The following is a 23,440-nucleotide window of genomic DNA, read 5'->3' as shown; positions in this document are numbered from 1 at the left end:
AATAGTTTATAAGTGGCTCTACGATGAGATCACGTACAAAGGTTAAGTGGGGGCGTTAACTAGGGACACAATATCCATAGTGCCACACAAAGGTATTTCTGTGTCCTCTTACTGTGGAATACTGATGCCTAGGACAGCTGCTCCCAAGAGTTTTCTCCTTTATTTATAATTATACAATCCAAAGCCAACTTGAGAGCATATTATGAGGAACATCTCAAACTGATGGGCATGACATGGTAATCCCAGCTTGACCCCTTTGGTTTCCTCCTTATCAAACAGAGCACGATTTGGGGTCAGCCTATCTAGGTCTATTTACCTTGAATTGACTACTTAAAGCTAGACTCTCACAACAAGCTCAGGGGTCTTGCAGTGTAAAAGTATTGATTATTTTTCTTGCCAGCAATTACTAAAAGGCCTGTGTATGGAAATATTCTCTTTTCCTCTTTATTAGAAACTTCTCTGCTGAGGCCTCAGCTGACCCCGGTATACGTGCTAAGGCCAGAATCTATGGAATCCAAAATCAAGGCACAGCAGCCAACACCCTCACACCCCAACCATTTGGCAGTGCTTTCTCACAGTCTTCTTCTTTGCTGAGGCCAGTGAGACCAGAATTTGCTTGCTAGGCTATGAGCAGCTGGTTTCAGCTGAGCGCCTTCGTGTGGCTAGCATTTGGTTGGAAGGCCCTGAATAGCTTACCTCCAAGGACTGTGCCTTTGCTGATGCTACACAGGCTCTGGTTGTTTGCTGAGGTCACCGACCCATACCTTTGCTGGGTCCCTGGCACAATATGCTGACCATCTATTACATCTAGCAATACCTCTGAAAACAGCCATTCATCTTTAGACAGAGCCACCATAAACTGCAACGATTCACCAACATAAAAATACCATGATACCATGTGGCCAGTTTACAAAAACAATCTTTTTTAAATCTACAAAGATGACAGTACTTTTCATCAACAGCAGTTCACCTAGAGAGAGTCGATACTTTGGGTCTGAGTGAAAAACAAAATACACTGATCCACACATCAATGTTCAAGTCCCTGCACATGAGTCGCTCTCCCAGTAGTGCTGAATTTCTACTCCTCTTCGATCTGGTCCAGTGTACCAGTGTTTAACATTCCCCTGAATTTAATTTCTCCACTCAAATTGCAGAACACTGCCACAGGAACGGGTCTTTCTGTCAACAGAAGCCCAAAAGCAGAGCAGAATATAGGATATGCTCTCTGGAGGCAGCCTAACTTCTGAAGGCAAGGGATGAGAGAATGGACTGGGCTGGGCCACGCCTGCCCTATTTCTCCTTTCAAATATGAGCCAAAACCTAGGAGCATTACACCAAAGGGGTTGCCTGCACAAAAAAAGCAAATTGGGAAGGAGTAGTCCCTTTCTCCCATTATTATTATTATATACCAGCAAAACCTTATTATTTTGAATACAGTAGGTAATTTGGCTGAAAAACATCTGATTTGTGAAATAATTGAAAAGAAAATATTGCTATTTTATACTAACACCAAAAATATAATTTGATAAATTAGAAGGTTCTTTAAATAAGTAAATTATGTATACAAAAGATGTTATTTTTAAAAATATCTTCCAGTCAGAATATTCTTATGGAAAAATAATGACTTACAAAGCATTTGCTTAATAGTTTCAAAAAGTAAAATTTACAAATTATGAATTGCTTACATTTCAATAGATGCCTTTTCACTATATACTTTAAATTAAAAGTAGAGGTACCAACTCTATAGAGGGTTAGGGGGGATAACCCAGGTCCTTGTATCTAATAGTAATATGACAGAAAACTAAATAAAATTGTAGTACCCTGCGGGGACTACCAACATTTGTCCTTGTGGCAGCCCCCTCTTCTCATCCAGTTGTTCTGTCCACAGTGGGTGCCTCACTCATGGGGCCCCTCCTCAGCATGTGAACACCCACTGTGTGTTGGACAAATGCTGATCCTTACCTGCCCCAGGTCCTCCATGTGGCACTGCAGGGCACCATTCTTTAGCCCACTGTCTCATTCTTTCTCTTGGCTAACTGATGGGAAGAATCATATCAACTAACTAGTGACGAGCTACTAATTATTTTGAACAACTTGCTGTACTACACAGTACTAGAGTTTTCTCATCTCCTGTGTAAATACACTTTAACCCAAAAGAATGAATTCATGCCTTTATCCAATAAGAGTTCATTTAAAAAAAAAGTGCCTTCCCAGTTTTCCTCAAGTCATTCCACAAGTACAGCCCCCTCACTCTCTTGAGATAGAATGCCGCTTACTGGTTTGCACTGTGTTTTTCTAGCTACTAAGGCAATGGAGGTTCATATAATGATACGATACCCTGTTACATTTACACGGAGCGAGCCTATTTGTTATTATCCCTATTCAGCCTATAGAATTGTGGGAAATGAACTGTAGGATTTGGGACTAATAAATTGGTATGGTTTTCAAATTGCCTTATAATTATACTACAATAATAATTATACTATAATGATTATAATTATACTAGAATATTCCAAAATTTATGTGCACATTTGTGATGATTGTGCTAGGTGCTAGAATGTGACTAATTTAATGATAGCTTATCCTGAAAAGTTTAAAATGAAGACTACATGATGTTTTTCTTCTGTCGAACTAGGAGCTGAAGCTAATTTTATGCTGAAAATTCATCCTCTGAAGAAATATCCTGTGGATCTTTATTATCTGGTTGATGTCTCAGCATCAATGCACAATAATATAGAAAAATTAAATTCTGTTGGCAACGATTTATCTAGAAAAATGGCATTTTTCTCTCGTGACTTTCGCCTTGGATTTGGTTCATATGTTGATAAAACAGTTTCACCATACATTAGCATCCACCCTGAAAGGATTCATAATCAATGCAGGTATCTAGGGTTTGATGAGCATATGCTAAATTAATTTTTTGCTTATAAAATCTCACTTTGTTTTTAATGTAAAGAACTTACCAAGTTTTATATTTTTGTCTTATAAAATAAGAATAAAAATATTTGGTGAGGTGGGAAAGTTTGTTCATATCTGAAAACTTCTGAGATGACCTGTAGATTAGGCTTTTTATTTTCTATTTCTTTAAATATTTAGTTAGTTTTTATCACCAAAAATAAACAAACAAACAAAAAACAATGCCTAATGTTAGTAGCTTTGAATGAAGCTTCAATAGTTAGGCCGCCATGTATATAAATACCTCTTTGGAAATGCTGTATTTTTATGCTTTGATTGCTCCAAAATTGCTGAATTATGATTTGACACATTTCAAAGAGTTTGTGCCAGCACGTCATCTATCTCTCCAATACTGTACTGTGACTGGGGATAATGATGTTGCCTATGATGTGACTACAAAGAAAGCTCAGCTATCACAAAAAAGTGGGTCAAAAGATGAGAATTTGACTGCTTAGAAAGCCTTTTTTCTTATCATTTTAGAATTCTTATTCTAAATAACAGATGTCCCACTATGAAAGAAGAATTAACTTTAAAAATGTAAGTGTCTCACACAATATTGCCATTAGCCCGTTGGATTTTCAGAAAAATAAATCCGTTTGGATCTTTTTTCATAAAAGACTTTATCTTTCTTGCTTCTACCAATTCCTTAGATTACCTTAAAATACACATTCCAATTTACCGAAACAGCTCTGTCATCTGTTGTACCAGAACAGGATTGATGCATCCACTAATGGAGTTTCATAAGCCTTCTTGAGGTGAATGTACCAGAGGAATCATTCTTACTTTCTGGATATCATGGATTCTCAAAATAATTTTAATGAATTTTGATTGTTCATCAATAATTCCACCAAGCATGATTTTAAAAATTAGTGCAGTATTAAAAAACAAACAGTATTATCACATTTCAACTAAATTCCTCAAAAGCATTTTCCAAAAGTGTTTCTCAGCTGTTCAATGATAAGAAATCACTGCACATTCTTTTATTCACCTTAAAAATTCAGTGCAGATTAAATATTGAAAGCCCTTAGCTGTCCTATATTAACAAACATGTTTAATCATCTTTATTTTTTTGAATGCCAGCTACTTATAGTCTTATTTCCTACTTGCAAAGAAATGATCATCAATATTGAACTTCTCTCTAATTTTATAAGCACAGATTTTTGTCTTATAAAATTCCCCTGGCACAAAAGAAGTACTCCCTTTTCACTCAACTGTACAATTTTACTGTTAAGTATTCTAGAATGCTTAAGAAAGAAGAGCAAAATAAACTTTACACTTCCTCTTTTCCCATATAGTGACTACAATTTAGACTGCATGCCTCCCCATGGATACATCCATGTGCTGTCTTTGACAGAGAACATCACTGAGTTTGAGAAAGCAGTTCACAGACAGAAGATCTCTGGAAACATAGATACACCGGAAGGAGGTTTTGACGCCATGCTTCAGGCAGCTGTCTGTGAAGTAAGACGTTTCACATTATTGAGTGTTTGCTAAGATGCAAAACTTTCAAAGAATTTAGAATTTTTGTTTTCTCTTTGATTTGAGGAGTGAAAACGTAGTGTAGAAGAAAACATATCTTACTATCTCTTACTCCTCACCAAGGTGATTCATTTTGGTATGTGTTTGGTACAGAGGGACTAAATTGGGGGAGGGATTTAAATAGGAAAAGATAAAAGGGAAAGAAAAGGTTATGCACGTGAAAATTCTTTCCAAAAGGGCTGCTTTTCTCATGCGCCACACTCCAAGGAGGAACTAGAAGTAGACTGTTGCCCTCCTCGCTTCAGCTTGTTCTCCTCCTTTTTTTTTTTTTTTTTTTTTTTTGAGACGGAGTCTCGCTCTGTCTCCCAGGCTGGAGTGCAGTGGCGCGATCTCGGATCTCGGTTCACTGCAAGCTCCGCCTCCCGGGTTCACACCATTCTCCTGCCTCAGCCTCCCGAGAAGCACCCGCCACCATGCCCAGCTAATTTTTTTTTTTTTTTTTTTTTTTTTTTTGTATTTTTAGTAGAGACGGGGTTTCTACTAAATAATTTTATTTAGCCAGGGTGGTCTCGATTTCCTGACCTCGTGATCCGCCCGCCTCGGCCTCCCAAAGTGCTGGGATTACAGGCGTGAGCCACCGCGCCCGGCCTCTCCTACTTTTTAATCTATCTTATTCTTCCTCCACTGGAACACTAGACATCTCTAGCCAGGAACTAGTGTGGTCACATGGCTGTGGGAAAATAGAGGATGTACAAATGAAAGTTAAAGCTATTTATGCAGCAGCGTTGTACCCATGCACATCGTTCTAGCCTGACTTAATGTTCATCGACTCAAACATGATGTTTACTTGAGGTAAAAACCACAGTACAGATCTATGTTATTGTACAAAATCTAATTACATGTTTATTTTTAAGAGTCATATTGGATGGCGAAAAGAGGCTAAAAGATTGCTGCTGGTGATGACAGATCAGACATCTCATCTTGCTCTTGATAGCAAATTGGCAGGCATAGTGGTGCCCAATGACGGAAACTGCCATCTGAAAAACAACGTCTACGTCAAATCGACAACCATGGTAATGTAGCAGTAGCCCCTTAGTAGATATGACTCTTTTGGTTAAAGTACAATTTTAAATTGGCAACTCCACTATTTTTGTACCAGGAAATTACCTAAAAAAGAAACAAGGATAAGCCATGAGAGAGAATTTATGGAACAGTGCAATCTATAAATACTGATCAATAAAATGTATGAATCAAACACTTTGACAGTTTCTAGTAGCTGACTCTTTGATGAATGACAAAGCACAGTATAATTTTTGAAAATAAAAATGATACAAGATTTTACTTTTTATGTAATTCTAGGACAGGGGAAAAAAGTATACCTTTGCTTTTTACAAACAGACCAGTTGTACAGGGTCAATATCTACAAACATTTTAAGGAGGAAACCTCACAGTACAGTAGGTAGAAACTAAATAGAAACCAAGGAAAAAAGACAAGAGAGAAAGAGAGTAAAACAAAGTAGGCTTTCTCTATTTTGTACCTTACTTCTCTCTGCATCTTATCTATTTAAGGTCTCTTTAAATCAGTGACTATCTGGCTTGCTTCCTGAGGGTTAGTATAAGCTCTGAATCATATATTTAATATAATCACCTAGAACCATATCTTCCCTGGCATTATCTAATTCTAGTTGTGAAGAATCAACAGCCCAAAGCATCATTTACTTCTGATGTTGACACTTATTTATATATTCTTGCATATGTTAAAACAGAACCTCTCCAACTTTCTCAGTTCAGGAGACCTTAGTCTCTCAGTGATTTTATTCCATGACACTCATGGGTCAAAAGAAATACCTAATAGTTCTGTTTTTCAAGTGGTTAAGTCCAAATAACTCAACTATTTTTGTCTTAACAACTTAGTAGCTCCTTAAAAATAATACAAATGTATCAAATGTAGAGAGACATGTTTCAGTTTTAGTAAGCAACTTACGAAGAGAAATTTTCAAATCCTGAAATAAGATTGGTCATCACTACCCTGATTTCTTCTTCCATGTTGATTTTCAAGTTGACCAGCTCGGCAAAGATCAATGTCATTTAAAAGAATAAGACCGAATGTAAACTTAAAACTATGAACTCCCTCCAACTAGTTCTTCATTGGTACCTGATACATGCTGAATGTCACTGTATTTCTCTTGAAGATTTAAATTATTTCCTGCCACCCTTGGGAGTGTGCTGCAGTGCACCAAGACACCCCACACGCAGTTTGGGAATCACAGTATCAGAAGCATGAAAATTATGCTGAAATTTGTGTGGTTCCCATGGATAAATTTTAAACAGATCACCAGTCCATCTGCAAAACTCTATGAGATATGTTGAAATTCTAGAGTGGCAATTGTATTACCATATGAAACAAGTTCAACCCTTGGTCATTTTAGTTTCTTGAAAGTAGCATCAAAATATAAACATTTTAAAAGGTAACTAGAGATTGAATTCAAAAATTCAAGAATTGGAGTTATTCCAATAGCGTCTTTCCCTAATTCTCTTCTACTCAGCCTTATTTGACTTTGACAGACCCACCTACTTCTACTTAGTCATTTCTTATCTACATTTCCTTCTATTTAACCTCTTTTGATCGGTGATAGGGTTCTAATTTATTTATTGAGGAGTGGGAGAGGGTACAGGAAGAATTATTCTATTGTGAGACAAAGAGAAGGTTTTTATTTTTTAAGAAGAAATAACAATGACATTATTCTCAAATTGTATTATTCTTTGGGAGTTTTGCCAAGTCATTGAAGTCATCTCTCCATAATTGTATTTGAAAGGATACTATTGCTCATCTAGGGAGGATTTCCTAGGCAAAGAAATGCTGTAATAATTTCAGACATATATCATGTTATAGAACCTTATGGAAATAAGTTATAAGTCCAGTCGAATTTTAGATAGGGCTTGGATTCTTATGTCATCAGGAAATTGGATGATTACATCGATAACTTCTCTTACCTTCTTGGTCATTGTTCCCAGTATTTAAAGGAATGACCCCTTCACATGTCACTGCTATAGTATATTGAGTAATCCAAGGAATAATGTGTTTGTTAACACCTTAGAAGGATACTTTTATTTTATTTACCCCAGGTCTTTGTTTCAAGGAATTATCTTCCTAAAAATTCTCATTCCCTTCATTTGTAGGGTCACTGCCTACATATTAGGTAAAAGAAGCTGAAGCATTTTGATTGATCTTTTGACCACGAATTTATATATTCAAGATGTGCTACTGCTTTGGAACCTTCTGTATTGAAAGCTACCTTGACTTTGACTCTAGGCATATTTATTTGTGCATTTTAAAATGACCTCTATCCTCCCCCATTTGGCCATTATGGAGGAATTTTAAATTTTGTATAAGACAAGTAATCAAACACTTTGCTTCTTGGCTTTATCTCCAGCAGCCGATGCCAGTAATGTTGAATGCTATCTGAGCTTCTTGGTTCAAGACTCTGAACCAAGATTCTTGGGCTTTGTATTTATAAAAGGAAATAATTGATTTTTAAAAACCCTTTATATATCTAAATTACATGGGACAGAGTTCTGTTGCTTATACATATAACTATTTCCTGAAGGTCAATGTGAACCCTAGACTAATAAAAACTGCCATTTTATTGAGTATGTATTCAACTGAAAGCACTATAGCAATCACTCTGCATACAACATCAAATTTATCTTTACAACAACTCTATAAGGTAGTTACAATTAGCCTCCTTTTACAAATAGAAGGACTGAGGGTCAGAAAAGCTAAGTAAGTTGCCTGAGGATAAACAGCTAAAACATTAATAAATTGCAGAGCTGACCCCAATCCGTCTCAATCTTATATTAAAATCTGCATTCTTTGCCATGGTCTGTTGACTGAAACGTAGAAGAAAAAGAAAAATAATGTTCCTATTGTCGTTTCTTGTCTTTCTGGTTGCAGTCTTACTTATGAAAGTATAACCAGATGATTTGACTTGCATAAGTTATAAAACACTATGTAATATAAAATAATTTATATTTATACATTGTGATATTTGTATATGGTTCTGGCAAATGATGTTACACTATTGAATAAATTACATTTTCCACTGCTTTTTCTTCAAGATCAAGTGCCGGAATAAAAAAACTTTAGCAGTAATATAGTTTTATAATTTATCCGGTAATAATGACAATTTGAAATGTGACATTCTTTCTAAAATGGCAGATGTTAATACAAAAATTATTAATGGTGTAGTAGATTATTAATACTTAGGATCTGGAATTTCACCCTGTCTCCCCACCCAGCTTCTCCAGGGTTATTTCCACCCTTAGTCAGAGCCCTCCCAGAAACTGATCACCCACCCCTTGGTGGAGGCCAAGAATAGCATGAAGGTCTTCAGTAACAATGAAAGGACACCAAGGAACAAGTATGTGGAGGTCATCCAATGAATCTTATCAATGGGATTTTCAGATGCTGATGTGACTCACAGTTTTAAACAGCGAGATTCAAATTGGCAAGATCCTACCACATTCCTGTTGCATGTACGAGTGCATACCATATATTCACCAGTATTTACTGGTTTAGGCTTAGTGTTTTTCCATGCAGCCTTTTATATGCCTCATCACATTATGGCCAGTGATTCTTTATCCCTGCTATCATATATCTTCTCAGAATCCCCTTACTGCTGGCTTCATAGTTGGTTCCTTTTCCTGCAGGCTCATTTTGATAGACTAGCTGCTGAGTAGATCAGCATCTTACAGTACGGAGGCAGAATTGCAGAAGGCCTATTAGGCATTACAGAACAGTTTTGCTTTCTTACTGGCAAAAATAAAAATAGTCAACACTGTGCCTCTCCTCATGCAACTTTAACATGTACTTGACTTTTAAGTATGCCATTTAGGAAGCTTTCTTTTGACTATGAATCTTAACTACTTGGAATTATACTTAATTTTTCCAGGACTGCAGATGAATAAAGGAGCTTAAGAAGCTACTTTGCTAATGTAGTCCATAACTTTGCTACCAGAGTTAACAAACGTTCATAAAGCTGCTACATTTATTCCTTCTGAAAGGGATATTTCTGACATTTTCAAAGTCTGGAAGACATTTATAACTAATGTTGATTTCAGACAGAATTCCATGTGAGGAGATAATTGTGATCTTTTAATAAAGAGATCCGTTAATTTTGTTTGCTGTTTCCCGACGGAGACACGGCCTTTTCTACTTCAGAAAATGTTAAATCTCTCTCTTCCTCTGCTTCTCAACTTCTTTGTCTCAGACACATACTAATAAAAATGCAAATTCATTGAACACTTATTTTGTGCTCAACTTGAAACAACTAGAAAGTTTTAAGTCCATGTGCAGCTTTTAAAAACGATTGTTCCATCTTTTGGGGCCTTTAAAAACTATGAAGTACCCGATTTCAGTTTGCTGAATGATCTGCTTCAAATTGTAAACACCATGAGAATTTTTTTTTTTTTTTTTTTTTTTTTTGAGATGGAGTCTCACTGTGTCACCTAGGCTGGAGTATAGTGGCACGATCTTGGCTCACTGCAACCTACGCCTCCCAGGTTCAAGCGATTCTCCTGCCTCAGCCTCCTGAGTAGCTGGGACTACAGGCGCCCACCACCGCGCCCAGCTAATTTTTTAAATTTCTTTTTGTATTTTTTAGTAGAGATGGGGTTTCACTGTGTTAGCCAGGCTGGTCTCGATCTCCTGACCTCATGATCCACCTGCCTTGGCCTCCCAAAGTGCTGGGATTACAGGCGTGAGCCATTGAGCCTGACCTGAGAACATTTAAATAGTACTTTTATAGGAGAACTAATTTGAATGCTTCTCATATTCTCAAAAAAAGTGGCCTGGAAAGAATCTCTGCAAACAATATTTAGTTGGAATTGTTTCAATTGAAAGCAAAATTGCATGTAGAAATCACCTGTGGCAGACTCAAAGTAGCCTGGCTCTGCTTGTTTGCCTTTCAAATGGGGCAAAATTATGGTTTGCAAAAGTGACACAATAAAATTCAAATTTGATAAAAATTTTTATAGAATAGAATATTCCCATTAAATTAGATATTTTGGGTAAACCTTTTTGTTGCCATTATTATTGAAAAACTTACAAAAATCATCAATGCATACCCTTCTTCAGTAAATAGAGTATCATGATTACAACTGATGTCGTATTTGCCAGGAGCCACAAACTCAAATATCTCCAGGGCCAGGTAAGACAGATAAGCAAGTGACATAGGTCAAGGAAAGCACATCCAAGAGCATATCTTGCCTTTAAGAAATGCCTCCAAATCTCTCTTATTAAGCAGTCATTTGTTAAAAACTGTCTTTTCTTGAGCAGACCTACGGTGTTTGTCTCTTTATGTTCATTTAACACCATCCAACATTCCAGTGAAATGTAGCTATTGCTTTACTTCTGCTTTATAAATGAGGAGGGGAAAAGATGCTAAAGGGGTCAGCATCTTGTCTGGAGTCACACACCCCTATATAGCAGTTCCCATAGTAGACTCTAAGCTGTGTAACATGAAACACTACTCATCATTGGTCTTAATAACTACAGAATGGTAAGTGAAGGCTTTATGAAGTTAACCTATTAAATCTCCACCATCTGAATGGTAGATACTAGTGTTTATATGTGCTTTATACCTATGGAAACGGAATCCCAGAAAGGTTCAGACAGCTGCCCAGTGTCACATAGCTAGTAATCGCAGAGCCAGAAGTTGAAGCCCAGGTGATCTGTTCCAGAGTCCGTGCTGGTGGTGTGGTTCTCAGCTGGAGCGATTTTACCCTCCAGAGGACAATTTCAGGCCCCGAGACATTTTGGCTGTCATAACTATGGAAAGAGGTGCTACTGGCACCTATTGTGGAGAGACCAGGGTGCTGTTAAACATCCTACAATGCACAAGACAGCCCCTTTGTCAAATAAAAAATATACCCAGCCCAAACCGTCAATAGCATCACTCTTGAGAAACCCTGGTCTATGCAGTTATCACGGTACAACTATGTAGATAAAAGATTTAACTATCAGGACAGTTGTTGACTGACACATCATTTGAAGTTTCATCTCCAAATAAATCTCTACTATCTGATTACTTCTGTGCTATATGCCTCTTTCCTCTAAAAACTCATGCAGATAATGGAGGTTTTTATTTAAGCTGTTTGGTTTTTATATCTTATTACAATATTCCATACTGCAAATTTTATATATTCTATTATAAAAATTTGTATTATGGATCTCACTTGTGTAAAGAGAATCTTAAATGCTTTTTATCCACCTAGATATACACATTATTAAAATTCTACCATACATCTGTACACAGTTATCTCCTTACCCAAAATTGCCCCCAGTGAATCCTTCTTACCTCTTCTTTCCTTCTGACATTTATAAGTTACTTCCCACAGCCTTAATTACTTAGCAGCTGTCTTGGCATATTGCTTTCCTTCTCCCTTTTACCCCGAAGTGCTTGTTATCTCTACTAATTATTTTCAGAGTTTACAGAAACAACATGTAATGGGTTAGACAGAGAGGGAGTTGGAGTTCAGGAGCAGTGACGTCACCAGAACAGGAGAGTTGGCTGAGAGGGAACATGTCTCCTGCTAGTGAAATAAAAGACATAAAAGATAAAATACTTTTTTGAAGATACGCTGCTTCATGAAGGAAAGGGGAAGGGGCTTAGGCAATGGTCATTAATCCACAGGTCTCCTGTCAACAGTGGTTTACTTAAACATCTGTTATACATTTGTAATTTTTAAATATCTGCCTTGAGGTACTTGGAATTCTCTTTTAAAAGAGATTTCTCTCTAGGGCTCAAAAAATCTGTTTTTTTAGGCTTGAAAATTCGACTAATCTTTTTTTTTCCTTTTTTTTAAATTATACTTCAAGTTCTGGGATACATGTGCAGAATGTGCAGGTTTGTTACATAGGTATACACGTGTCGTGGTGGTTTGCTGCACCCATCAACCCGTCACCTACATTAGGTATTTCTCCTAATGTTATCCCTCCTCTAGCTCCTCCACCCCCCGACAGGTCCTGGTGTGTGTTGTTCCCCTCTCTGTGTCCATGTGTTCTCATTGTTCATCTCCCACTTATGAGTGAGAACATGCGGTGTTTGTTTTTCTGTTTTCCAGTGTTAGTTGGCTGAGAATGATGGTTTCCAGCTTTATCCATGTCCCTGCAAAGGACATGAACTCATCCTTTTTTATGGCTGCATAGTATTCCTTAGTATATATGTGCCACATTTTCTTTATCCAGTCTATCATTGATGGACATTTAGGTTGGTTTCAAGTCTGCTATTGTGAACAGTACTGCAATACATGTGTCTTTATAGTAGAATGATTTATAATCCTTTGGGTATATACCCAGTAATGAGATTGCTGGGTCAAATGGTATTTCTGATTCTAGATCTTTGAGGAATCGCCACACTGTCTTCCACAATGGCTGAACTAATTTACACTCCCACCAACAGTGTACAAGTGTTCCTATTTTTCCACATCCTCTCCCGTATCTGTTGTTTACTGACTTTTTGATGGTCACTATTCTAACTGGCGTGAGATGGTATCTCATTGTGGTTTTGATTTGCATTTCTCTAATGACCATGACTGATCTTCTTAATAAGCTTCTGACCAAACTAGAACTTTCCATATTTAAGTTTTGTGTTTATTTGGTCAAAGTGACTTCCTATTTTTGGAGAGGGAAAGAGATTAAGAAGTCTTTGAAAGCTGCTTACATTTTAGAGTGCCATTTAAATATTGATTTTATGTGAGTTAAGTAAAAGCTGGTTGAAAACATGTATTAAATTTTTGTTAAAATGCAAATGTTTCTAAAAATTAAGAAGGTGAATGCTTGGCAAGCTGTGACTATCTTTTCTCAAAGCAAAAATACTTGAAAAGTAGTTGTTGCCATTAAAAAATATTTCCAATACAGCTAGACTTACCTTGCCTCTACTTGTTCTCTTTATTCACTAGCATTATGCAAACTGTCATAAATCTATTTTAAGGTTATGCCTTTTACTAGGAACAAGTAATAAGAATTTAGCTGGCAGAATTTGTGTTTTTGGAGGTTTTTTTTTCCCATTGCTTTAAATTTATATTCATAAGAATTGCTCTGAGAAAAACTTTTCTTATGCAGACCCACGTGTTAATGCTTTTTAAGTTTCTTTATTAGTTGGTTTCATATCATGTGTAAAGGCAACTCATGAAAATTTGATTTGTTTCTATGGCAACAAGTATAGATGATAGAGAAATAAAGTGTTGTTACTTAGAACTTACGTTATAAGTGAAACTAGCTAATTTAGCTCTTTTACCAAGTTCACATAGTTGCCACAATACAGAAATGTTTACCAAGATGGTTTAACAGGATTTTTCCTTAAAGAAAATACAGTTAACATTGGAGAGTGCATTGGGAAGCAAAAACTATGGAGTAATTTGTACTTAAAGGTTATGATACTAATTGGGTTCAGTTGCATACTAATCTTTGGCTTATGCCATTAGGCACCAGTGAATGAGGAGAGACTACTACCAGTGAACTTTAACATCATCTCTCTGATAGGTATCTAGCTATGAACTTGTTATTTGAGACAATCATTTTAATTTCTAGAAAAGTATTTATAGAAAAAAAAATTACCAATAATACATCTAACTACATAACTGTAGATAGCAATTTATATAATCATCAGATTTCTCACGTTCTCTAAACTAAATTTTATTCCAATTTTCCTACTCTTCTGTAACTTTCTCATTACCACAGAGAGTGGCACAGATGGCACAACATAAATTTTATTTATCAAAGTAAAGCAGGTTTAAAGTACATCATACAACAAAAATATTGAGCATAATGATAAGTTGAGACATCTGTAATCTATACCTTGTATAAGCAATTGAAATAAGAATCAGAATTGGTATTAGTTTTGATCATTTACTGCATGCAAGAAAATGCACTAAAGAGTTCACATACTGCTATTATCTTTTTAATCTTGCGAGCAATCATGGCAGGCAGGTATCATTCACATGTTACAGAGGATGGAACTGAGAACTTTTGTTGTAAGGTGACAAACCTAGGAGTTGAGTAGAGAGTTTTCTGCTTCTAAAGAGAGTTATTATATCATGTTTTATATATATATGTGTATATATGTTATATAACTATATCATGCTGTATATCAAATGTGTATATATAGGTATATCTGGATGTTTCAATGTGTATGTGTGTATATATGTTTATAGGCATATATATACACACATGCATATATATTTGCAGTTCAATATTTGTTACTGAATTTCACCTTAGAATGTGATTGTCACTAACGTGTCTCTATTTCTGAATATTAAATTATCTGTCAGTTACATCACTTGGAGTCCAATGTTAATCTAAAGAGATGCTGATCACTCTTTGTTAGTTATGTTGCATTCAGCTCTCTTCATCTTTTTAAGTTACAGGTTTTTATGGGACTTTTGTCTATAAAATATTTTAATACATGGATATTGATGTTATGTTTTTTAAAAATTTAAATGTCTCTAGTAAAACCATAGTCCTTCCCAGGTACATTTTTATGTAAGTCATACAGTTTTCTTCATAATAGATGTTTGAATAGGATGGAGCTATGAAATTTCACTCCCTTATTTATTTTATTATTCATTACAGGAACATCCCTCACTAGGCCAACTTTCAGAGAAATTAATAGACAACAACATTAATGTCATCTTTGCAGTTCAAGGAAAACAATTTCATTGGTATAAGGTATGTTAACTCCGAAAATGTGAAAATTAAATTTTTTTCATTGGTAATTGAAATTAAGACATTTTTTTTGAGCCACAGATAAGGATTCTGGAATTATTATACTTTGTACAATCTAAATTCTATATTGTATTACTAAAGTATCCTTTACAATGTCTTAACTTAGCATTTAAGTATAAGTTCTATTTAGGTTTGTAACATCTAGAACTGAAACTGAGAACTGAGAATTGTATTCGGTACACTTGAGCGCAACTTGATGCTTAGGGTGGTCTCAAATGTGGCAATAGTGGAGAAGCCTTACCAGGAAAAAAGTAGTTCACAATCCATCTTTGCATCTTGCATGTCTAGAGTGCTTCTTATTCTGGTCCATGAGCATAACCTCCTAATAGGTTAAAGTTGGAGAATATCAGCTTAATTCTCAATAGCACTGACACACCTAGCTTTGGTCTAGGTCATTCAATAATGGACCAAAAAGGGCCATGGAAGTGGCTGAGCCAGTCAAAGCCTTGGTGACATAAGAATAATCTTGGTGGTGTCTGGAGTCCTTTGGGCCAGGTGAGACCCTCAAGCAAAACAAAGCAGCTGTGTCACACTGGAGGTGCCACGGATCCTTCAGCCTAGAACTGTTTCTCTGCAACGCTGCTGTAGCTTTCTTTTCACAGTCTTTAAGGCTCTTTCTTCCTAGAAACTCTCTTGTTTTCATTTTCATGAAGCTATGACACCTTAATTTTCATTATGCATCTCTGTTCACTTGGTCTCCTTCCTCTCCTTTGCTATCTTTGCTTCTCCCATCTACTCCCTAATTATACATCTCCCCTCAGTGGCCAGTCCCCAGTGCCCTCTACTTATTTTTTAAAACTGCAGAGAAAGTGCATTTTTTTGGCTTCAATAAATACTTGAACCCATTTGGATTTCCACAAGCTGGTGTTCCCTCTACCAGTTTCCCTATTACCTACCTACCTTATCATCTGAAAGCACTACTTTAATCACAACACTTCTTCCCTTAGAAACCTATGGTGAAGCTTTATTTATTTAGGGTAAATGTATGGAGTACAAGTGCAAGTTTGTTACATGTGTAGATTGCATAGTGGTGAAGCCAGGGCTTTCAGAGTATCTATCACTCGAATAGCACACATTGTACCCATTAAGTGATTTCTCATCATCCATCCCACTCACAGGCCCTCACCCTTCCAAGTCTCCATTATCTATCATTCCACATCATGTATACACATTATTTAGCTCCCACTTATGGGTGAGAACATGTGCTATTTTTCTTTCTGTGTCTGACTTAGTGAAACTTTATTTAATTTCTTGTTTTCCCAAATGTATATACCATGGAATCACATTTTAAGGTAACAACAAACTAACATCTGCAGAAGTAGGACTCTGGTCAAAATTAAATGGCCCAAACCACTTTATTAACAATCATAACAGCTTCCACTTACTGAGTACTTAACTATTGTCAGGGATTGAGTTTGTAAACATTTATTAATCTAATCCTTTTAGCAACTCATAAAAATGAGGGCAGTCATCTTAATATGCCCATTTTAAAGATAAGGAACCATATTTTAGGAGATTAAATACTTACTCGAGGGTTTCTAACAACCCAAATCCTTTGCTCTTAACCTCTAAGCTTAACAGTTGGCTTTGAAATACCGTGCAGCTTTTCATAGCTTTTGCGTCCTCTTTGCTGTTTCTCTAACATTATTTCTTGGTAGCATTATTGGCTCTAGCAGTTTATTCCTATTCCTTTAAAAATTTGCCATTAACTGATAAACCATAAAACCAGGTTTTTTGTTATTAATTGAATTATGCACAATATTAGAATCAACTGGCTCCAGTGTGAGCCCCATGCATGCCCTTTATAGTCACCTCCTTTGACTGCCTAGAGATCTTTTTTATCAATCACCTTTCACCTGGGTTCTAACAACCTCATGGCTGATCTCCGTAATCCATCCTCCATCTGGCTGCCAGGATGATCTGTTGAAAACACAGTGTGACCACAGTACTCCCTTGAGTAAAAGGTTTCAGCGGTGCCCTCTGAACTAGAAGACCAAATCTCTAAGGTGGCACATAAGGCCATGTGGTCTCCGCTTGCCTTTTTGGCCTCATTGCCCCACTGTTCCTTGCCTTGCAGGGATGCTTCTCATCTCTCAGCCACACTTCTAATCCTCCTGTGCCTAAGCACTCAGCCAGGCTGTTTCTTTCCTCTCTGCCTTTGTTCTTGCTGCTCACCCTCGCCTCTCATGTCTGGAAGTCCTTCTTCCTCATTACTTTATTAACTCTTTCTCATACTTTAAGACATAGCTTATAATTCACCTCCTCCAGGAAATAGTCCTTGGCAACTTTCCCCAGATCTCAAATGCTTGCCAGGTATCCCTCTCATTAGGGTCTGTGCACATCTCTATTGTTTCACATGTTCACATGTACAGTGTTTAGTGAAATTGTCATTTATATGCCTGTGAGATCCTTAAGGGTGGAAACTATGTGACCTAGTGATTTGGCATCTCCAAAGTGTGTATAAAGTAGGAGCTCAATAAAAGTCTAGTAAATAAATTTTTAAAATCTATAAATGATAATTTTTTCCTTATGACTTGAGATACCAAATTGTTAGTGTCTAAGTAATGACTGGCATCCAGAAGGAACTTAAGGATATTTGTGAATAGAAAAAATGCAAGAATAAATGGATTTCAAAACTTTTTACCATTTGATTTCCTATAAATATGTGCCCTTTATTCAGATTGACTTTTTTTCTATTTTTGCTTCATCTTCAATTCATGTAGACCTTTAAGCCTTTGCTCATTCTCCCTAAAAATACCTACGGTCTTCTCCATAATTAATAAGCAACATCCATCAAGAACACATACCCCATGAAGTTTCCACTTGTGACTATGATTTTTCCTAATTGAAGAAGTTTTGGGAAGTGCTTCATTAAATAGTGTTAAATCATTTCCAAATTGCAGACCTACTCTGAACCTTTTAAGTTGCAAATGTGCATTTTATGTTTCTAAGTGGAAGAAACCATACGCAGAACTTCCCAAGCTTATTTCCCCTCAAAACCTTTTGTATGCTTAAAATCTCTTGAGCTTTACATTCCATGGAAGATGTGTGGGAGATGTTCATCTGCATTTCGATTGGATTTTTAGGTTGTCATGTACAGTGATTCCGGATGCACACATACAGTCATGCACATATACAGACACACACAACCACTACATGGGTATATGTTCTGGCTGCTCTACTAGATTGCTTATATTTTTCTTGTGTCTTATATGTTTTCACTCATTTAATTGTTCACCTTCAACTGATAACTACAAAAATATTTACTATTTTTTGGTTGCTAACCCATTACATACTATTGTCATTCTTTAAATGCTACTCATATGTTTAATAGGATCTTCTACCCCTCTTGCCGGGCACCATTGCTGGTGAAATAGAATCAAAGGCTGCAAACCTCAATAATTTGGTAGTGGAAGCCTATCAGGTATGTATATATTATATACAATTTTTAAAATAAAATTTTTACACCAATTTCTGTGGCGAGGTACAAAGTAGTGCTATGTCATCTTGAGAGGAGAAGTAGAAAGCATTTTAGATTAGGAATTAGGAATCTGACGTTCATCCCTGGCCCTACCACTAACTAGCTTTTTGCTTTGGGAAAGTCATTTCTACTTTCTGTGCCTCACTTTTCTCATTGACAATCAATGAAGATTGGGCTAGAGGCTATCTAAATTTCCTTCTACATCCAATGCTCAGTGAATCATCAAGTCTTAGCTATAGAATGTACTTTATTACCATGAAATTGCATCATTTCCTATCCCATAATGATAAAGTAGAAGTCCACAGTTACATAAGGCAATAATCTGCCAGGGAAGTTGAACTATCTGGGATACAGCAATTATTAAGAGGACTGTGTTGGGGTCTCTATGATTAACCACTTGATTGTTCAACAATTATTTTAGCAGTTTTATCAAAAGAGTTTGATTAAAAGAATCACCTTAGTGGATATTCTATTTTCTTGAGTTCATCATTGTATGCTGTCATCAGTCCTATGAAGAGTGAATGCCTCAATGCAAAGAATTTAAAGGAACATCTGTTCTTTCAACCTGGATCATTCCTGAATAGAACAACCTCTGTTAAGACATTGCGATAATAGTGACTGCTACTTTTTTACCACTAAGATCCAGTCACTTTCCATACATGACCTCATTTAGTCCACACACCTGATCTATAAGGCAGGTGGTTAGTACCCACGTTGTATATTAGTAGAAACCAAGACTTGAGAAAGTGAAACAAGCTCATCAAAGGTTGTTCAACTAATAAGCAGAAGAAAGTGGGATCCGAATCCAGGTATTCCTTTACTTCAAGCCTCAGGTGCTTCCTCCTGTGTGATACCACCTGTTTTTCATTGTTTTACAGTGTGTCAAAAGATATGCTTTATGCTACCTTGAATTTATGGGCCAACTATAAAGTCTCACTTTCCCAAATCCTCTGACGCCCTTCCTGACATGTAGCGTTTAATAGTTAAATTGTAGCCAAAGCATTGTGGAAAAAACTCTGGCTTCTCTTCTCATTTTCTCCAGACAGCGCACCTGCCTTTAGCTTGGGCACGAAAGAGAAAGGCAGGAAGTAGACACAAGATATAAAATGAAGAACTTGTTTAAACTTTCAACTTCTAAAAGGAAAATAAATCTTGCTTGATTTGTTTTCGCTGAGTATAGTTTTCTATGTCTGAAAAGTATGCTGAGTAAAATAAGGAAGAGCATCTTAAGTTACATCTTTCTGACTGTTACAAAAGAAAAGAACAGTGAGACTGAAGAGGGACTTATCACAGAAAATCCAATGTGTCTACAATTCGTTCCCACCGTAGTCTGTTCCCAAGAATAATCAAAATAAGAGAAAAGCTTATGCTGTTAGAAACCACCCTAAATTCTTTAGTATGAACCCGTTTATTACTCCAAACAAAGTATATAAACTGACAGATTTTTACCTGTGTGTCAGACTGCCCAGTGGCAAAGGAGATAGCAACATTTGGTTATTTTGCCTAGCATAGGTATGCAATGCCTTAGCCCACTGTAAACAGTGGAAAACCTTAAACAGTGGAAAAATGATATTAAATCCAACAAAAACTTACTGTGGCTAACTACTCTTCTTAAGTTGGAATTCTGTTATTATTTTATATATGTTTATATTATCAAAAATCTTCTAAACTTTCATTTTGTGTTCACAGTCCAACAGAATCAATTCACAATCCATTGAAGAATTATATAGAATCTGCCTCTGTACCTACTAGATACTAAAAGGGAAGCTTAAGATTATGAATTTCTGAATCCCCAAAATGGGCAAAAATTTAAGGATTTGTCTTCACTTCAGGCTTGAAAAACATTGGCCTAACTAGCAAAGATCTTTTTCTTTTCTTCTTCTTCTTTTTTTTTTTTTTTTTTTTTGAGATGGAGTTTCACTCTGTCTTGCCCAGGCTGGAGTGCAGTGGCGAGATCTTGACTCACTGCAACCTCCACCTCCCAGGTTCAAGTGATTCTCCTGCCTCAAGCTCCAGAGTAGCTAGGATTACAGGCATGTGCCACCCACACCCGGCTAATTTTTGTATTATTAGTAGACGCAGGGTTTCACCATGCTGGTCTGGAACTCCTGACCTCAAGCAGTCCACCTGCCTCAGCCTCCCAAAGATCTGGGATTAGAGTCATGAGCCACCACACCAGGCCAACTAAGATCTTAAGAGAAGCAGAATTTTAGAAGGGTAAACTGAGGATGTTCATTGTGTTAGGCATTTCCTTCTGATCTGCTGGTTGCCACATATCAACATCCTTGTATACCACTGGAAGTTTCTATTGATTTACCAAAATTATACAATTAATTGTTGCAATATCTATGAGCTCTCTGGAAGACAAAAAAAAATGTGACTGACATAGTCTTACCTACTGTAAATAATATTTACATTGAGAAATTAGAGGAAAGTCTCTTGTTCTAAAGATATGCTGCCAGAATTCCATGATTATTTGTCAGTAAGCACGTGTTTCTATGTTGATTATACCATTGAAGAAGAGAAATCACTCAAGTAAAGAATTAGAAGCCACTGGAAATTATTTTTCTTTTCATAACCAGCTGCTTGCTCTTTTCTTTAGGTACATACTTCATTTTTCCTTTTTTTTTTTTTTTTTTACAAGTGAAGGATTTTTGCATGTGGTAGACTCAGTTGTATGGAATAAAGTGCACACAGATCTGAAGCATACATTAAAGTTAGCTAGATCCTTTGGAAGTCGAAGATTGTAAAGAAAGAAATTAGTGTGTGCCTGCCACACAATAAGCATTAAATAGATATTTATTGAATGAGTGTATACATGGGTGAATAAATGAATGAATGAATGGTTTTCTGCCCAGTAAGAGGCCCTATTTTGATATTAAGGATTGCAGCAATCTTGGCTGACACAAACAAGTCCCAGGGACTTGGGAAAAATTCTAAGCCATTCTTGGAGAACCTTATAGAACCACATAGAACCATATCTGTTAGGTAATTCTTGCTCCTTCAGTGTAGAAATGGCCTTCCTAAAATGTACTTGTCAATTCTGCGTCAATAAGGCATTTTAGCTATCATGATAGTCTCAATTGTTTGAAACAAAAAATATTTCTTTAGCAGCTTTATATGACAGAAGCATTTTCTACATTTGCAGGTGTCAAGATTTACCCTTTATGATGATATATGTGTTCTCAATGTTTAATTATACTTTATCATAAAATATAGTTATTACTGGATTAAAAATGGCTATTTTGTTAACAGACTGATAAATATCTTTGAAGGGCTCAAAGTGCAGTCATGGAAATATGTAAAAAAATAGAATAATTTGAATGCAGATAATCGAATCCTTCAGTATTTCTTATGTATTTCAAATACAATTGGGTCTTTATGTGGAAACACTGTTTTTATTCATCCTTTTATAGAAACAGATTCTTTGATCTAGTTAAAATGAAATCTATAATGATTTAGTAAGCTTGACTCTGCTTTGTTGCTTACATTTGAAACTACTCTCGTATGTAATTTAAAAATAATGTCTCTGCAGAAGCTCATTTCAGAAGTGAAAGTTCATGTGGAAAACCAGGTACAAGGTGTCTATTTTAACATTACCGCCATCTGTCCAGATGGGTCCAGAAAGCCAGGCATGGAGGGATGCAGAAACGTGACAAGCAACCATGAAGTATGTGGGTGTGCATTTTTCCCTTTTAAAATAAACTAAGTTGCTTGGCATATTTTCTTACAGAAAAGTCAAACCATTCTGAAACATTTTACTTACTACTGCCTCTAAGAATCTTATTTATACTTCAAGGTAACTTTCATTGTCTCTCCTCAAAGTTCCTCTTTGTTTTAGCTATTGTTCTCTCCAACTCTCAGGTTTTAATATGTATAAAACCTGTATGTATAAAATATGTATAAAACCTATACATTTTAATATGTATAAAAACGGTTACTGTCTTAGAAATAGTGATTTCCTTCAAAATCTCATTTTGGAAGAATGGTTTTTCTTACCTTTTACATTGTTTTTTCCTTTTCATTTGCTTACATGCCATCTTTCCTTCACTTTCAATGTGCGTGTGTGTGTAATATTAAACAATTATTTATCAATAGTAACTTTAAACTTAGGTGTCATGACCAGCATAAATTAGGAAATCATTTATTCTCAAATAAGTAGTGTCTATACTTATAATAATGATAATGCCTTTTTGGTTTCATATTCACAAAGTCTCAAAGTAATGTGAAATTTAAAGTCACATACCACAGAAAAGAATGGGAATGATAGAGCAGTTGATAAAGGCTAAGAATTTCAAAATCTTTCACTTTGTGATTGCCCCAATACACTCATAATTATCTAAATTATCTACAAGGAGGTAGGGAAATTTGTTAAAAACAATACAAAATGAGAAGAGCCATCATTTACCAAAAAAGAATGGAGAGAGATCCAGATTGTAACAGTATCAGGAAACAGCACCAGAGGAGAGAGAGATTCTCCAAGGATTGGCACAATAGAAAGAGTAACACAAAGAAACATACTCTTTAAGGGAGTCTTTGTTGGGTGAAGTGATTTTGAGTGAGTCATTTATGTCATGAGGCATTGTCTCATTTTTAAATGAATGACTTGAACTAGAAGATTTCCAACCCCTTTTCCTTTGAAGTTCTATGATGATTAATTATGTAATGTCATGCTATAGAAAAAAAGAAAAAGTTATTGAACGTGATAGAAGATTCTAAAAATGAATAAAAGAGAATCC

At 36.1% G+C, this 23,440-nt stretch overlaps 1 protein-coding gene and 1 non-coding gene across 4 annotated transcripts in view; both read left to right on the top strand.

Moving 5' to 3' along the window:
* Window positions 1–23,440, top strand: part of ITGB8 (integrin subunit beta 8) — an 81,770-nt gene that overhangs the window by 46,121 nt on the left and 12,209 nt on the right. For all 3 annotated transcript variants that reach the window (XM_045388900.3, XM_005550019.5, XM_065542213.1), the window contains 6 exons: window positions 2,636–2,882; window positions 4,251–4,416; window positions 5,349–5,507; window positions 15,068–15,163; window positions 18,555–18,644; window positions 22,237–22,371. In XM_045388900.3, the coding sequence (XP_045244835.1) occupies window positions 2,636–2,882; window positions 4,251–4,416; window positions 5,349–5,507; window positions 15,068–15,163; window positions 18,555–18,644; window positions 22,237–22,371 (893 nt within the window). The remainder of the gene's footprint in view (window positions 1–2,635; window positions 2,883–4,250; window positions 4,417–5,348; window positions 5,508–15,067; window positions 15,164–18,554; window positions 18,645–22,236; window positions 22,372–23,440) is intronic.
* Window positions 932–1,002, top strand: LOC123572636 (small nucleolar RNA SNORD56). The gene has a single exon (XR_006697189.1). It is a non-coding gene; the product is annotated as a small nucleolar RNA SNORD56 (small nucleolar RNA).

The sequence above is a fragment of the Macaca fascicularis genome, chromosome 3 (genome assembly GCF_037993035.2).
Source record: "Macaca fascicularis isolate 582-1 chromosome 3, T2T-MFA8v1.1".
NCBI lineage: Eukaryota > Metazoa > Chordata > Mammalia > Primates > Cercopithecidae > Macaca > Macaca fascicularis.
This window is presented reverse-complemented; position numbering and strand designations above follow the sequence as displayed.